This window comes from Corvus moneduloides, chromosome 6, assembly GCF_009650955.1.
Source record: "Corvus moneduloides isolate bCorMon1 chromosome 6, bCorMon1.pri, whole genome shotgun sequence".
Classification (NCBI taxonomy): domain Eukaryota; kingdom Metazoa; phylum Chordata; class Aves; order Passeriformes; family Corvidae; genus Corvus; species Corvus moneduloides.
This window is the reverse complement of record NC_045481.1, coordinates 36,663,120-36,680,024: the sequence shown is the minus strand read 5'-3', so window position 1 is coordinate 36,680,024 and position 16,905 is coordinate 36,663,120. Positions and strand designations below refer to the sequence as shown.

At 40.9% G+C, this 16,905-nt stretch overlaps 1 protein-coding gene across 2 annotated transcripts in view; it reads left to right on the top strand.

The window, feature by feature from the left end:
• The first annotated feature begins 1,817 nt into the window (after positions 1-1,817).
• The window catches only part of STARD9 (StAR related lipid transfer domain containing 9), a 101,389-nt gene continuing 86,301 nt past the window's right edge, over positions 1,818-16,905 (top strand). For both annotated transcript variants that reach the window (XM_032111531.1, XM_032111529.1), the window contains exons 1-2: positions 1,818-1,924; positions 15,613-15,682. In XM_032111531.1, coding sequence (XP_031967422.1) covers positions 1,878-1,924; positions 15,613-15,682 — 117 coding nt within the window. In that variant the 5' untranslated portion in view covers positions 1,818-1,877. The remainder of the gene's footprint in view (positions 1,925-15,612; positions 15,683-16,905) is intronic.

The following is a 16,905-nucleotide window of genomic DNA, read 5'->3' as shown; positions in this document are numbered from 1 at the left end:
AGTATACTGTGTAAGCTATGGCGATGTTCCTCTCTGCTGCTGTTGAGGAAAGTTAAGAGGATAGAAACAATTTGAATTAGGTTAAGCAGAATGTCATGAGGTAGAATCTAAGAATATAAACTCGTGATCAAGTCCCACAAACATTAATGGGGTCTTTGTGCCAACACTTGCTATGTAGGTTATTGCAGGATTTGAGTCCAAAGTCCCATGTTGTTGTTCCAGATGTGAAAATGAAGGTTTTCCACACAACTGCGAAGAACCTGACATTTTTACTGAAAACGCTTTGCACATTCTGTGAAATGGGAGAAAACAGAACCATAGGTGATCATAGGTCGGACTCCATGAGCTGAGTCTTTTCCAACCTAATTGATTCTGTGATTTTTGTGAATCAATGTCCTCTACATCTATCATAGGCTTAGCCTCTCACTCCCAATGTCTTACAGTGATGATTTAGGTCAGGCAAATTAAAGCTGTTGCAATTTAATAATTTTAGAGTACAATGAAAATATTCTAGTCAATTTGTTCCTTGTAGCTCTTTGAAATACGTGTTTTTGCCATATCCCAAAGAGTTGAGTATATATTTTTTTTTACTGTATCTACTATTGGACTATTGGACTCTGGAGTTGGTAGAGCTTACCTAATTGCCATTTGCCAGTGATGTGTCAATTAATTCTTTAGTGTAATTTAAAGGGATAAATCTGTTGAAGTATACAGTGATTCACAACTTGTAGGTATTCATTTTAGCATCGCTGTGGTGAATAAAGTATTGGGTCCAAAGGCTCTATCCCGTGCTTCACTGGGGAAAGTTTCTGGAATGTGGTACCTTTTTCATTTAGATATAACATTTCTGGAGTTTAAGGCAAACTGTCTCATGAGAAGAACTATACGTAAAGTACAAAAAAGCAGTACAGTTAAAAGTCAATTTAAACAGAAGTTTAAATATAAAAACAACACAGGACTCTAAAACTCTCATATATTATATTCAGATGTAGTTCCGTTTATCATATTTTGGAATGCAAAACCAAAAGTCCATTTAAAAATTTGCATTGGCAAAAGGAATTTTCAAAACCAAACAGGATTTGTCTATTGAGCCTGGCATCTTCTTTATGCCAATGCTACTTGGTTTTGCATCTTCCTGGTAATACCAGTAGGTGACAGAGACAGTATTCTAAAAGAAGTTTTTAAAAACTTTCCGTGATTTTTATATTACCCTAAATACAAACCTTTTATCAACGCAACAACTAGATACTGATTTCAATTAAAGTTCTTTGGAAGTGTCAAGATTTTCTTTTCGATCCTAAGTACAACAGACATGAAGATGGGATGTTTCCAAAGGAATCTAAAACACTTGAGACCTTTCCTTTAGCACTAATAAGGAAGGGATACTTGCCTTCCCTAAATTCCTGTCAAATTAATGTGGAGTGCTTACAGTGCTCGTCCCTAGTGAGCGCTTTAAGGGCACCACCCTTAATCGGACTGGCGGCATTGAACTCTTGGGTAAAACCTGCGCTGGTTTGCTGCTGCAGAAGAGAATTTGGGGGAGAGCGCGAAATCGCCGTCTCTTTCTTTGCGGGTGCCGCTCTCCCGGGCAGCCCTGTTTCAGGCGGAAAAGCGCGGTTTGGATACTGGAGAGGCTGCCGCGCGGCTGCGCTGAGCAGACTTTCCCCGAAACCCCTGCTCTCCGCCCGGGGAAGTTTCCCCGGCGCTCCCTCCGCGGGGCTGCCTGGGCCGGGCTCTCTCCGGCGCTGCCCTCCGCTGCGGGGCGGGACGGGCCGGGACGGGCGGCTCCTCTCGTCCCGCTCCTCCCCATCTCGGGCGGGGGGCGGGATGCGGGGCCGGGGCGCGGGCGGCCGCAGCTGCTGGGCGTGAGCCGAGCCATGGCCAACGTCAAGGTGGCCGTGCGGGTCCGGCCTCTGAGCAAAAGGTGCGGCGGGGCGCGGAGGGACGCGGAGGGGGACGGGGGCTCCCGGCGGCCGCGGGGGGTGATCGGGTACCGCTGGTCCTGCCAGCCGGGACGGGATCGCCGCCCTGGGGCGGCTTAGCCGGCGCTGAGGGAGGGTCAGTAGGCTCTGGGGAGCTCAGCGGTGCGACAGGAGGAGTGGCAGCTTCTCGCCGCCTCGCTGAATAGCTTGGAAAGTGTTCTTGGAAAAGTCACCCAGTGGAACTGTTAGTCTGACTTCCCTCTTCCTGAGCTCCCCAAAATAGGACAATTGTCATACAGTGTAAAGGAGTCTTGCCTTTCCCTGCTGTTGTTGCTGTTTTTTCCAGCGGGAGGCAGAGCCGGATATTCCCATTGTCGCTCCGCTCCGCTCCCTCCCCGGCTTGCTTGGCTCCAATGGAAATCCCAAAAGCTACATGAAACGGCTTGAAGACAACTCCCACAGACAAAAAGATGCCGTAGCACAATGCTCTGGTGTTGTTTGTATATAATACATGCTTAAATCCTTGCAGACTTTGGAAATTCGGGGAAGAAAAGAAAGAGAAAAAGCGAGTAGCCCAAATGTCGGTGGCTGGTAATTTACTCCTCCTGATAGAGAAATGCTATAACACTCCAAACAGGAATGCTTTGAAAAGTAGTACAAGCTCTGAGGGCCAGTCTTTGGTTGGTTTGATGCTGCCTTTCTTTTTGGCACAAGTCCCTCATGTTGTCTTCTGACTGCACGGACTTTTGTGATAAATAACTCTTTCATGCAGTAGAGAAAATGATTCTTGAAGAGTTGCCCAGGCAGAAAATTAGCCTAGTCATTTAGCCAGCAGTACACTAGCATATTTTGGACTCTTTCGTTCTTATTTTTTGTCTATAGTGGGTTTTTTTGTTGTTTTGTTTTTGTTGGTTTTTGGGTTTTTTTTCCAGATACAGACATCAGGGAGTTTTGAATAAAATTTAAAATCCCACCCAATACAAGCCTGCTAGCATTAATGGAAAAGGGAAATGTGCAAACTAATTTACAGGTTTTCAGCACATTTTGCCTTTAAGTCAAAGCTAACTGATTTTAAAAATACTCTGTCCATAATTTTGTTTAAAATCATGCTTGGGTTATATAGTTCTGATTTGTTGTATAGCTGTGAATGGAACAGATTTTAATAGATATTGGCATATTTTAAGAAGAGCTGCAGCATTGAAGTAAGCTTAGCTTAACCTTTTATTGCTTGGTGTTGTTTTAGTGGTGGATATACTATTTGATTTTTATCATTATCTTCCCTCTCACTAAATCCTGGTTGGTGAGGAATGTTGCATCACATCTGTCTTAATGTTTTTCCCGGGTGGGCTGCTTTAAATAGTGCATAATAGTGAATATATCATTATAGCATTAAACAGCACCTGTAACTGTCAGATAAGGTGTGGTAAACAGGAAAACCTTTGATGTAGTCAGTGTGGGCCAGCTGTTTGGTGAGGAATGTAGTTTGGAGAGGAGGCTGTGATCAGAGAGGTGGGCAGCTTCTTTAACATGAGAGAAATTAATCTGAGGCTGAAACAGAAATGTTTGTATGAAGGTGAGAGTGGAAACTCAGGGGTAATGGAGGGAGAGAGAAACTGTTAAGTAATCCCACCTACTCAGCTCATTATGGTGTAACAGATGGGATGGGGAGGGAGGCAGAGACCAGTCTCGTGGTGTTTGACTGCAGAGGCAGTAGGCCAGTTGTTCTTTCTACTGTGCTGCCACAGTTGAGGTCAGCAAAAGCATTTCAAGATGGATTTTTGTATGTTATAAATGGGAAGAGGAAGTGGTTGTATATTCTCTGTGAAGGCTCTGACATGAGAACTTGCTTTCTAGCCTTGAACAAAATTGTCTGATTGTAATGGCTTAGAAGCAAATACCAAATATATGAAGGCTTCGAGTAACCTTGATAGACATTGAAAGGACTAAAATTCTCAGTGGGCATAAAGGTCTGCTCTTTTCCAGCTTCTTATGCTGCTTCCATACTGTCATCACACAAAGCTCTCACTGTCTCTATACACACACTCTGCAATTGCCCCAACAGGGTACCCATGTTGCCACAGCTTCTATGATCTTTCAGGTGTTTTAAAAAGGAAGACTTCCTGCAGTAAAAATTTCAGTTCTACTGGATTGAAGTACTGTAATTTGTACAACCTCAGTTCCAGCCAAAGATACTAAACCTGGCCTTTTAAGAGTATCAGAAACTGGAAAGCTGCAGGCAAAGGCTAGAACTCATGAGTGAGTTGGTTGTTTATAGACTATCATGCAAACCTCCTCATTGCTGCCCTTCATTTAATTTACAATGGCAGACAAACATTGACTTTGCATCTTAAAATTTACTGAAAATTCAGATGTTAAAAAATGGTAATGCGGGAGCTCTCAAAACTTTTGTTATCTAGCATAAGGCAAAGAGTGGTCTTTTTGTTCTGCATCTGTATGGAGCCCATCACAGTTGACAGAGAACTCACATGCCCAAATAATCTGTGACAGATATTAAGCGAGCACGGTTACACAAAATGCAGAAGTTTTTCCATTGCCTAAAGTTTAAACAGCCTGTAACCAGCGTTCTTCATAATGCTATCAGTCATTCTGTAACAGACTAAATTATTTTTTATCACCAAAATATAGTTCTGGGTGTAAATTTAGTTAAATATTTTCCCTGGAGTAATGTTTAAAAGTCTTTATTACACATTTACTATCCTACATACTAAAAAAGATTTGTTACTTTGAGGTTACACAGATACTTGCTCTGTGTAAATACATTTCCCCCTTAGAATGAAATCCGGAAGCCCGAATGGGTGCATTAAATCGTCTATAGCCATAGGTAATAATCAGGTGTTAAATAGGAACAGGGAACTGATGAAATCCCTTTATGGTTTATTTCCGGACATCTTAACGCTTGGTCTATTGGATGTGAAACTTTTGTAAGGAAAGTGTAATGTTATTTTTGGCTGTCAGTCAGAAGTTGTTGATGGAAATGCTTTGAATGCTAGCACGTAGCTATGTGAACTAGGAATGCTGTTCCTCTTTCTTTTTTGATTGCTCTGTGGAGGATGCCAGCACTGCAGTTTGCAGTGTGGTGTTATGATAGGAGACCTCGCCCTCCAGACTTGGAAATGGTGTGACTGGCTGATAAAGTATTTGAGTATTGTATTCAAGTACTGTGTCCAGGGCTCTCCTTGTGCCTGGGTAGTTCTCTTAACACTGTGTTGGGTGTTTGTATGCTACAGAAACAGTGTTGGACATGTCCTTTTACTTTTTTATGTAGGCCAGCAGAAACCAGTGCTAGTTTTTATGTGCTGCTAGGTTCAAACATGTTTGTCCCTTTGCTGTGGTAACCCATCATGATTCTAGTACCTACTTGTGGCTGCTGATTGCTCTTGTAGAGGATCTCAGCCCTGTGTTATGTAAGAGGAGAGAGGGAGGGCTGTTTGTGCATGGGAGACTCTGGGAGGGGAGTGATCCGCGTGTCCAGGGCAGTATTGTGTTGGGACCAGGATGGAGCACAGCTGCCTCATGCCTTTCCCTCCCTGATCCACTACATCTTCTGCTCTCCATCCAGCTGGTCTCAGTTCACTTGTGTGTACCCAGGATTCAGTCATTTATCACAGTGTAGTTTGAGAGCTGCTACATCAGTCAGAGATAGGAAAGAACAATTTTTAGAAGACGGTGCTCTACCGCAATGAAGAGTCTCATGCATTTCTATAGGATTCTCTTCTTAGCACAGACCAGTGACTAGAAGACATTGCATTCCTTCATGAATTGTGGATTGATTCAGCTTTCTGAGTAAAATCATTCACAGCAAGTTTGTTTTGTTCAGTTGTAAAGTTACAGTGTTGTTAGTTAAAAACTTGGCACTAGGGCATCCAGGTTGCCTTGTGATGCTTTTTGGAACTTTAAAGTACTTTGCTTAAGGGATAGTACCCTCAGGTTTGGGAGTTACTTGTGCAGGACTGAGCAAAACATAAGACATATTCTGCTGTTGAAAATATCATCTCCACTTTTCAGCTGCTTCTCTGGTCTGGAAAAGGAGAGAGTTCTTATTTGAGAGAGTCTTCCTGGTGTCTTTAATAACTCACAAATGAACTTTCCCGTCCTCTGTGAACTTCACAGACCTGTCACCTGAAATAGTTGCTGAACAGATTAATTGATCCAAAAGCTGCTCTTTGCCTTTTTTCTGCTTTGCCTTGTTTCTGAGCTGTATTCCCCAGTCCCCTCAGGATTTCCTGACTTTGTCCTCCATACTCTGGCAAATGAAAGCATCAAAGAAATGTCTGGGTAGTCCCAGGTGGCAAAGCTGAGCCACTCTTCCAGCTGTGCAGGTGTTTATTATCACAGTCTGAGCTGCAACAGTTGTTTTCCTCATTGCTGCTGCTCTGTATGACATATTCCTCTAATTGCCTTCCTGGTATGCAACAGTTAATGAGGCTTGAGGATAGGATGGGAAGGAGGGGTTGAGTTTGTGGTCCTAAGAACTCAGGTGAGCAAGCCCATGCCTGGGAGGGAGTTTTAGGGGAAGTTTCTCACTTAGAGTTTGTAGAAAAAGGCTTGGTGTGCAAGGCTGACCTGAGCAGTGTGCTGAGCATGGCTTCACTGAATAGCTGAGAAAGGAGCTTGATGGATGGGTGCATCATGATGTGAATATTTTAAATCTATTTCTATTCAAAAGGAAAGCTATGTGGAAAAATAAAATTACTTTCAGATAATTTTAGAAATGATACAAAGTAAATCACTATTAGTTTTTACTTTGTTAACTAGTCTCTGCTGTGCTCTATCTCCCTTGTTCTTTGTAATCATATTATAGTAAACAAAGGAAGGATTATTTTGCAAGGAAGACTTATTGCTGTTTTATAGACTGTGTTATTAGCTATTCTACATGTTCATGTGTAACCACAAGAACTTAGATACAGCAATGTGGTCTACTGCTGACAAGAGTGATAACTTGTGGTAAATTTCGTAGAAAACATTACTTGAATCTTATGCATAACAGATGTTTAATGCTTTATCAAAATAAAATTAAAGCAACAGCAGATTGGAGCTTGTTGTTGTTCTCATTCTTGTGTATTTTCATATATATATTCCTTGCGACTTTGGTGCTGTCGCCCTCTCACATAGACAGAAATGGCAGACTTTTACCTACTTTTATCTGCTGTGGTAGTTGGGTGAGTGTTGTTCCTCTGTGTCTCTCTGTTACACATGGATTTTGGGATTGGTACCTGATAGTGGGAAAGAGCTGTCTCAGGCCTCCAAGAGTCTTTTGCTGTCTGAAAATCTGTATGAGCTGCATTGTTTATGCATAGCTTGTAATTTCAAGTTCTTTTCCACAGCAGAACAAGGATTTTTGAAAGAAAAGTTGGTATTTTAATTTTGGTTTTATAAAGAAAGTCCCTCTCCAAACAAATGTATTTTAATATTTGTGTATCCTGTTAAGGTTATATTGGCATCTTTTCTGCCCTCTGTCAAATTAGTTATTTTCTTTTACTTAGTCTATTATTTTAAGTTTCACGTAAGCTGTCATTGGTTGCTCTTTTCTAGTAGCATCCATACTTGGTATTAGCAGATGGTTTCCATAAGCCACATCTGTGACTTTATAAGGGTACTGCATCAGCAGCTTTTCCCAGATGTATTTTTCTTGAAGTTGCATGAACCAAGTTTTCTAAGTTTGATAAAGGGCAGACTTTCTAGTTTGTTAAAGCAGCAGAACTCTACATGACCCTGAGATGAGCTCAGCTGGTCAGAGCATGGTGCTGATAACACCAGGGTTGTAGGTTTGATCCTCACATGGGCCATTCCTTGAGTTAGTCTCAAGGAACCTTGTGGGTCTCTTCCAACTCGGAATATTCTGTGATGTACTAAGTGGCCACTGCTGCCCATTCCATGGAAGATTAAACTTCTGCTGATGTTATGTGACAATACAAATGTGCCTGTGCTCATTTAAGCCAGGAGCACAAGGTGCTACCTACTGATGGTTTACTTCCCAGAGTAAGAGGCTGTCTCTTACCTTGTTGCCCATGCAAAAGCAGTTACAACAATATCATAAAACACCACCAGCAGAACCAGCTTTTGGAAGCCTTCTATTTTCCCCTAATATTTTGCATTTTCATAGAACACATTTCCTCCCAAGTCCTAAGAACACTTCATGAGTGTAGAATGTCTTGGAGCAGGGATCAGACTTTTGTATGCAGCAAAGAAAAAAGGAGGCACGATGCCATTAAATAACCTGGCTGGAGTCATGTCTTTGCTGGGTGGTTTCATTCTCGAAGACCACTTACTCTATCTGAGAGAAGTTGTAGTGTAAGGTGATGTGACTTCATGCATAGAGATCACATCTTCCCTGGGGACTGATGCTGTCTTTAGATACTAAGTTTTGTGGAGTACATGGTGAGACATCACTACTGTGCACAGAGAATTTATGTGAGTAGGATTGGGTAGGATTTCCAGAGTTTTCTTTAATCCAGTGCTTTATGTGATCTTTAGAAAGCAGTGCACTTCTAAAATTTTACTGCCACCTTCCTATCTGTAGCATATATTTAAAAGAAAATTAGTTTTGCCCCTCTGTTTGTAAAATCTAAGGGTCTACTATAGTAGCTGCTTTTAATAATAAAAAAATAATAAAATGAAAGGTACCAAAGCAGGAAGGGTGAGACATCACATTGCAGCATTCAGTGTCACAGCCATTTATTTGACTATGATCCCAGATTGAAGTTCTGTCCAGGTGGAATGAAGACTGACTTCTGTGTCCAAATTCAGGTTTGCATAGAAAACATGGTATTTGTACAGAATTCCTCTGATGCAAAAGTCTGAATTATATTGTGTCATTGCTCAGTAAGCAGCTGTGAAATCAAGGGTGGATGAAACTGCACTGACTGGACTGTAGCTTTGTTTTAAATCCTCCTTATTTCATGCTTCCTTAAATGCTGGTGGTATGACAGATGAAAAAGGCTTTTTCCTCTCCTCTTCCCTTCTCCCCTCCATGTCTCTACATGAAAAGAAAACATCATTATTCCACAACAATTCAAAGCACTGCTGGAACATCAGGAGTATTTCTGACTTGGATTTATCAAAGAAGATGCCTCATGGTTATATCTGCACCAAATATTCATATTTTTATTGCTAGATAGTATTTGCAAAGGAGAATGGGAGAAACCACACAAGAATAATGGTAATCACTAGGACTGGTGATTTTTGACTTTCAGATTGTGTTAGGCATTATGAGAGCCAATGAAAGCTGCAAAGCTCCATGCAGTTGGGAGTAGCTTCAAAAAATTACTTGAGCAGCATGTCTCGTATAGCAGCGTGCTGTCTTGGTGAACTCTGTGTACTTGGCTTCAGCAGAGAGTTTAGAATTATTTATAAACATCTGTTCTGAATTTGGTACGAGGATTGCTGACCGGGTGTGCACTCCCATTTGCAAGACACAGTGAAACAGTTTTGACTTTAAAGAGAAATATCCAAAATGGTATTGAGTAATGAGAATAATGAGAAACACTGAAAATGAATCTTAGGTAAATTTACTTGATTTTTACATATACTTTATTTTTACACATTAAAAGATCCTGCATTGGCCAAAGTGAGGGTGTTCATACTACTAGCACCTCGACTTTGCCAGGTTACAGCAGCAGGTATAAGTATACAATACACTGGTGTTGTGGAGGGATGCTGTGTTTGGGAAAGTTGTGGTTGTAGGTACCTTAACTTGTCAGTAGAGCGCAGAAGCTCTAATGGCTGAAAGCTTTGACATTCTTCTCTACAATTTTTGATGGAGCAGCATGGAATCTTAGTGCTCTTCTCATTGGACCCTCGGTCTCTCAGCAGATATATCCTCAACCCATTTGGCTGGGGTAGCATTCTCTGAAGGCTAGCAAAGCTGAGAATATGCCCTGCAGAGTTTGTCTCTTTGTTTCCGTGGCCAAGGTTGGTCAGTCACTCAAGAAGTGCAAAGATGGCAGCTTCTCAAAGATACTTCTGCCAAGGCTGCCAATAAACAAGTCAGAGACACTGTATGACATACTATTAATGGAAAAGATAAATCTGGCTAACTGAAGTTTTCCCCATAAAATCTTTAGACTTCATGACCAAGAAATTGCTTGGGCTAGATTTTCTTCCAGATTATACATAAGCTGCTGGCATGGTGATTGCATAGGTATGCCGTTAGATGGCACAAAGTGTCCCCAGGTACAAGAGGTAAATGTTTGCCTTACTTATCATAGTCATGGGTCACGTCCTGGAAAGTGACAGTCCAAGAGACAGCAGCAGTAACTGCTGGTATACATCCTGACACAGAAGGCTACTTTTTTTTCTAGCAGAGCCTGTGCAAGAGGGGAGGGATTGATATTCTTGACACACTGCTTTTGAGGGACTGTGTTTCAGTACAGGTTGAGGTTGGGTCTGGAGTTAGCTTGGGTGGTGGGAGTTGGCAGGAAAGCATTAAGTACTTGCAATTATTACATTGCAGGGTTATTTTTGAAGCTTCTTTTAAAAATTATTTAATAATTTTCCTAAGCTGTATATGTTGGCTTTAGTATGTTTGATTACTTTGGTGAGTACTTTGCTGGCCTGTATTTGTAGAAGCTGTTTTGTTGCGTGACACGTCTACTGCTAATGAGTACAGTATTTTTGCTTTATCACATGTACATGTTCCTAAAACAAACAGGCAACTTCTAAAAAGTCAGCTTCCTTTGTTCTCCAAGTTATTTGAGAGGGTGGAGGAGAAGCAGGGCACATTTTAGAGTGTATAAAAAAAACCAACTTCCCCCTTTCTTTCCACCCACTGTTTCCTCCAGCTCTGCATACCTCCTTGCACTTCTGTGTTCTGTGTCTGAACTCATCTCACTGAGATCCAGCAAGCTGTGGAAGTGTCCCTCTCTGAGGTCTTGATCCTTCCATGATTCTTTCCCACTGGCTAATTCTCTCAGACTGTCTTTGTCCCCGTGGGGTTGCAATAGCTTTACATGTTGGCTGCAAAAAATTGTCATAGCAACGGCAAATGGTATGAGATTTCCTTTGGGCTGCTCATGTCTTCTGGACTGCTGCAGCAGCTTAGTTTCTGTCAGGTCTCCCTTGTACATTACAGCTCTGCCACTGCATTCTGTACTTGTGTCACAGTTCTGTTGCTGGGTCTGCATTTCTCTGAAGCTTTTTGTGACTGAGAAGATGCAGGTCTTTTCTGGGACAAGCACCATTAAGTGGTGTTTCTACAGCTTTGTCTTTGTACAGGCAACTTGTTTTCATGGAAAGTAATTTAGGAGAGGCATTTCCCAAACACAGCATGCATTTTTCAAGAAGTGAGGGGAAAGAGAGTTTGGGAAAACTAAATGTTAGAACCCCAGTGACTTCTGAGCAGCAGAAGTCAAACGTGTTACTAGAGAAGCATACTTTGAAGTTGATTTTATTGGTAAAAAGAATACAGTTTTAATAGCCAGAGTTCTGCTGGGATGAACCACGCTTCTCACAGAGATATGATGGAACTCTGTTTATTCTCTTGTCAGTCCCATAGGTATACCCTAATTCCCCAAGCACACATAAGCAAGCTCCATGTTATTGGATCACAGCTGCTATTCACGTGGTCCTTAATAGCAAGCGACTGGTTACAGATTAATATGCACGTGACTAACTAACACAAGTCTTCCTCTTTCTGTGGTCAGCATCCCCCTCCCCAACATCCTGTCGATAGTCAAGGACAGTTCACTAACATAGCTTGGATTGTGCACATATACATGTCCCTGTTCACCCAGCCATTTCTCTGCAAGTTTTCATACCTGTGGAGCAGAGCACCCATCCCTAAGGATGATGGGTTGCTTTATCATTCAAATGCAAACTGTTGCACATATGTGTAAGACTGTACTGACAAACACAGGTTTTTCTGAGAGAGCTTTTGTAGTATTTGCAATCTGAAGTTCAGGTCAAAATATCTAGAACAGCTGTCAGTCTGCTTTTCCTCCTGGGCTTTAGTTAGGAAACTGTGCTTTCTTTTCCAAAGTTCTCTGTTTTGTACCTAAATGAAGCATGATATAAACACGTGTTTGCAGGGAGTTCAAACACATAGTCTGTAGAGCTGGTGGCAGCTACAGGTTGCTTTGTTTATGCTCCCTGGTCTCTGGCTGTAAGCTGCAGCAGAAGGGAGGGGTCTCCATTCCCACCACCACGTGTTCCTGCCCTTTCTGTTGCTTTGGCTCATCACGTTATGTGACCACTGTGCTCAGTGCTCTGGAAGGGCTTGCAAGTCCTGTGACACCTTGATTCTTTATTTTGGTGTGGGGCTTTTCCCCTGATCTCAGCTGATCTGAGTCATTGCCTGGGTGTGTGATTGCTAGAAAGTAGAAACACATGTGGGAGGTTGGAGCAGCAAAGAGAAATTGCCTCTTTCAGCAGCAGTCTGGAGTTAAGATAAAAGTCTAGGTGCTGTGACCATGCACCTAGAGTAAGGGGAGATTTTGGTTCTGTCTCTGGTGGCTTTCTTGTTTTGTGAAACTCAAACGAAGGTACTTGATTGCTGCACAGAGCTTTATGTCTGCATAATGTGGAATCCTTTATACCTTCAGCTAAAAGGTGACAGTTTCATTTTGTGTTGTTTGTATTTTACTGGGTTTATGTTTATTTTAACATAAGTAGATGTGTAAATATGAGTATAAAATTTTCTATATCCAGAAAATTTTTGTATCTCAAAGATTTTATGTTTGGGATTTCTTCTTTAATCTTTAGTAAGACTGTAGCTTCTTATAGACTGAGAGCGTCAGTCTATAAGAAGCCACAGAGTAAAGTCACTTGTTTGTAGGGTTATATGTAACACATGTGGACTGAAGGCAGTGAGTTTCATGTAACTATTACAGCTTGGGTTGAGAACACTGTTTGTTGTTGAAGTTGCCTTACTTCTGCAACTAGAATACCCTGGCATTTAAAATGATTAACAGCTTTTCCAGATTTCAACCGTTTGAGTACAAATGTTGTATTCATGAATGCTTGCCTCAGACTAGATTTCTTAAAATTATTTTTAAGCTTCACTCAGAGCAGTTCAGCTGCTGCAGGAGATAAGGTTATGGGGAATTATGTTTTAAAATGTATAAAAGCTACTTAGGGGGACCTTTTATTTGAATTCCCCAATTGATTTTAAAATTTGAAATCTTATGTGGTTCACATCTCAATCTACCCCTTTCTACCCAAGTTCTAAATAATTAAAACTCTTTAACATGTTCAGTGAAGACTTGTAATAGCATAGCAGGTAAAAGTTTTAAGGAATCTGCTTTCTCTGAACTTGAATTCTCTAGTGTTGACCAAATCATGCTTGTATCATCCCCTTAAGTAAAAAAACCTCACTGTGTGAGTATTGCTTTAATAAGCTGAGCTCAGTGTTGTCTAAGTCACAAATGAAGCCCAGGAATGGGACCCGAGAACAAGGTCTTCTCTGGTTTATTTTCAGTAATCTGTTCGCTCATCTTGTGCCCAGGAAGAAACACTGGTTTAATTGTGAAGTGTACAGGTAAACTTGCATTAGACATTGGAAGAACTGACAAAAAGAGCAGGATTATGTACCTTTGGAGCAGAGATATCAGCCTATGACTAGCTACAGTGCAGTAGGAGAAGGGACACGAGACCTGCAGAGAGTTGAAGACTGCCCTGGGCAAGATGGGCGTGATAACAGTGAGAACACATAGCACATACCTGTAGGGAATGACGTGTGTGCATAGGAGGGGAAGGATAGGAACTCGATGAACGATTTAGGCTGATAAAACTGGAGCATTAAGGACTGAAAATTAAGGATGCTCATGGGATTGAGAAGCAGGGTAAGACCAAGATCATGCTTAGGCACTGAAGAAAGAGTATGTGTAACCGAAGCAAGCTCTCTCCTAAAGGATCCCTCTGGTTTTCTGTCTTCTGCTGTTCTTAAAATATTGTGAAATTCTGTCCAAATGTTTCATTGCCTCTTAAATCAGATCTGCTGTATGGTGTAATTGTCGGCTTTGTCCAGTAGCTCACTTGGCAGAGATTTGTAGCTGAATATGTAAGTCGCCTAAGTAACTTACACTGGAAAGCATTTGCTTGTCAAAATATCTATAAAAAAACACATGTCCAGGTTAAATGCATCAGTTGCACATTTCCACATAGGTATTCACAGCCTGTATCCTTAGGCACCATTCCTTGTTTGTTCTTTGGGGAGCCTGATGAGGCCTCTGTTCTGTACTCAGCCGTACATAACACAACATTTGGTGCCCAGCTGCACATAATGTGTTTCCCTTTCTCTTGGGATCTGACATGGGGCTTGGGTGATTGATGTGTTGAACAGCTGAACACTCACAGCTTAACTAAAATCTCTGGGAGCTGTGCTTGTATTTTCTATGTGAAGTGTCACGTGTAAGTATGTACTACAGGAAATACTAAGTTCAGCCTGTTACCTGAGGAGGGTACCTCAAAAATCAGTAATGTGAAGCAAGAGACTTTATGGTAAAGCATTAATTCTATCTGTAAAAGGGAGCAGCTGTGCTCAGGAATGTGCTTAAAACCTCTTTATGCTTGGAAAGTTCAAATGCTGCAGTGATGGTCTTCGTGGAAGTCTTAAGTGTCCTAAGGCATTGTTTTGAATGCTGTTTTGGTACAGAAAGCATGGGGTAAAAACTGAGAAGTGGAGAGACCCAAAGGCAAGGCGTGTTGTGCTTTGTGCCACCTGGCAGGTAGAGCCCTCAGTGAAGGCAGATTGTAATCGGTGGGGGACTAAATACTTCTGCACACACGTAAAGCAATCTGTCAAAGATCTAGGGCCATGAAAGAGCAGTTGTAAGCTGGGTTTGAATTTTCTAACTCTTATTTTATCTGACCTAATTTTTAGCTGACCTCATGATACAGATCCAACTGAATATCAGGAGATATATATACATCTAATCTCAAATGACAGTGTGTCTTCACCTTAACTTTTAAAAAAGTTTGGCAAAACTGCACTAAGGACAAAATTGTTTTTATTGGCAGGGGGGAGAGAGGGGATTGGGTTTTTTTTTTTCTTTGTCCGCATCCTTTTTTCATTCTTTTCTAATATGATTCATTTTGGATGTGGAAGTTGTCTGTTGTAGCTAGTCATAGCTGCTTCCAGTGAGAGATTTAGACAGTATATATGAGTGCACAGTCCTTTGCACTTTAGGAACAATCCTGTCCATTTACATTTCAGGACAGTTTTTTGGTTTTACTGTTTGCTTGGCTTTTTTTTGTTTTCTAAAGAGTGCTTTCTTGAGGACTACAATGGACGCTTTGGATTAAGTGGTAAAAATCAGACAGTGCAACCTAAGGACTCTTGTGGCTCACAAGTCTGTGACATTGATCCCTACTCCACAAAGCATAGCCAGTCTACCAGTACTCCACTCTACTTCCTTGTAATTTAAAGCAACAACTCTTAAATTTCTTAAGAAATAAAATCTTAATTATGTATTTAGGAAAAACACTTTGAATCTGTTTAATCACCACAGTCTTAAGGGTTTTTTAGCCCCTTGCTGTTGAGATTCCTGAATGCAGAGCTGCAAATGCTATTTCATGTCGCAGTCTTATCTGTGTATATCTGAATTATCTGTTTTATAGTTCTGATTTGCAGTTTGCTTAAGTAAACATAAATTTCTGAAGTTTAGAAATTTGACATGCACCTTTCAGTTTCTTTATATTTTCAATGCATTTTTAAAATATGTTCTGTTTCCAGAGAGAGAGCAGAAGGAGGAAGAGTGATTGTAGAAGTTGATGACAGAGTGGCGAAAGTCAGAAATATAAAGGTATGCTTTTTGTTATCTTCTCTTTCCCGTATAAGGATCCTGATATCTTGATAATTTTCTCTGTTTGCTTGGCTATTGGATCATTCTAATAGAAATATTAAAGGAGAGGTTTAAACCAGCACAGCCCTAGAATTACTGCAACAAAAATGTGGGGAAGGATTGTTTTGATTTGGGGTTAGTTCGTGGGTTTTGGGGTTTTTTTTGAGAGGGGATGTAACTAGTAGTTGTATGTTATATTTGTCTAAGCTGCTGCAGTCCTGTTGCATGCTATCATTCGAAGCTATTAGTAAACCGTTTAGGATTTTTGCATATCTTACTGTTACTAACACCTGGATAATTTCTTTCCCTGTATCTCTCCTCCTTTCATATTTCCCTTCAGAGTGCAACTGATTTGCATGAAATAGAGCAGAAGGTGTAAAAGCTACACTTCAGGCCTTGGTAAAAGACCAAGAGCTATAAGAATAAACTGAGTGTAGCCATCACCTTCCTTGAGAGCTCTGGAGCCTGCATCCTTTTTTTCTGTTTAAGTTAGTGTGAATGTCGAGGTTATTACAAAGTTACCAATTAGATAAAAATTACATGTATATGGTGTTAATTTTGTATCCTGTTTTGACTCATTACTCTCCTCCTTTGAGTGTTCATAAGCTTATCTGTTTTATTATCCATCACTTGGGCAAGATTATATAGAAAGGCTTACGCAGTTCCTTTAATTTCAGTAATTGTCGACTGTTGTACTAGAAAGGTTTCACTGTCATTGTTACTAGCCCATAAAGGTTGAGTTTGGACTGTGCAGTCCCAGTGACAGAAGCATTAGCTTGCAACCATGACAAAGCAAAGGGGAAACTGTGGAAGACACCTTCAACTATGCAATGGGGAAATTGTTTTTGTCTTATCATTTGGGGCCTCATTTCTGTGATGTAGCTCTCTGTGAAACAGAAGAATTTCAGAGAAATATCAAAAGGGTTGTAAAGCTTTCCTGCCAATACACAGAATTTATAAAGATTAGCTGAATTGCATCTATTGTATGTGTCTTGGAGAACCTTAGCTGTAGTAAATGAACCTTTCAGTAAAAATGCTCTAGCAGATTTCTCATGGATGTCTCCACCTCACTCTAAGCACCAAAGAAAATTTACTAAAGAGGTTAAACTTTTTGCCATTCCTTTTCCATAATACAGATACTGATAAACTTCCCATTAGCTTGGAAAATGTTTTTTTTGGGTCAG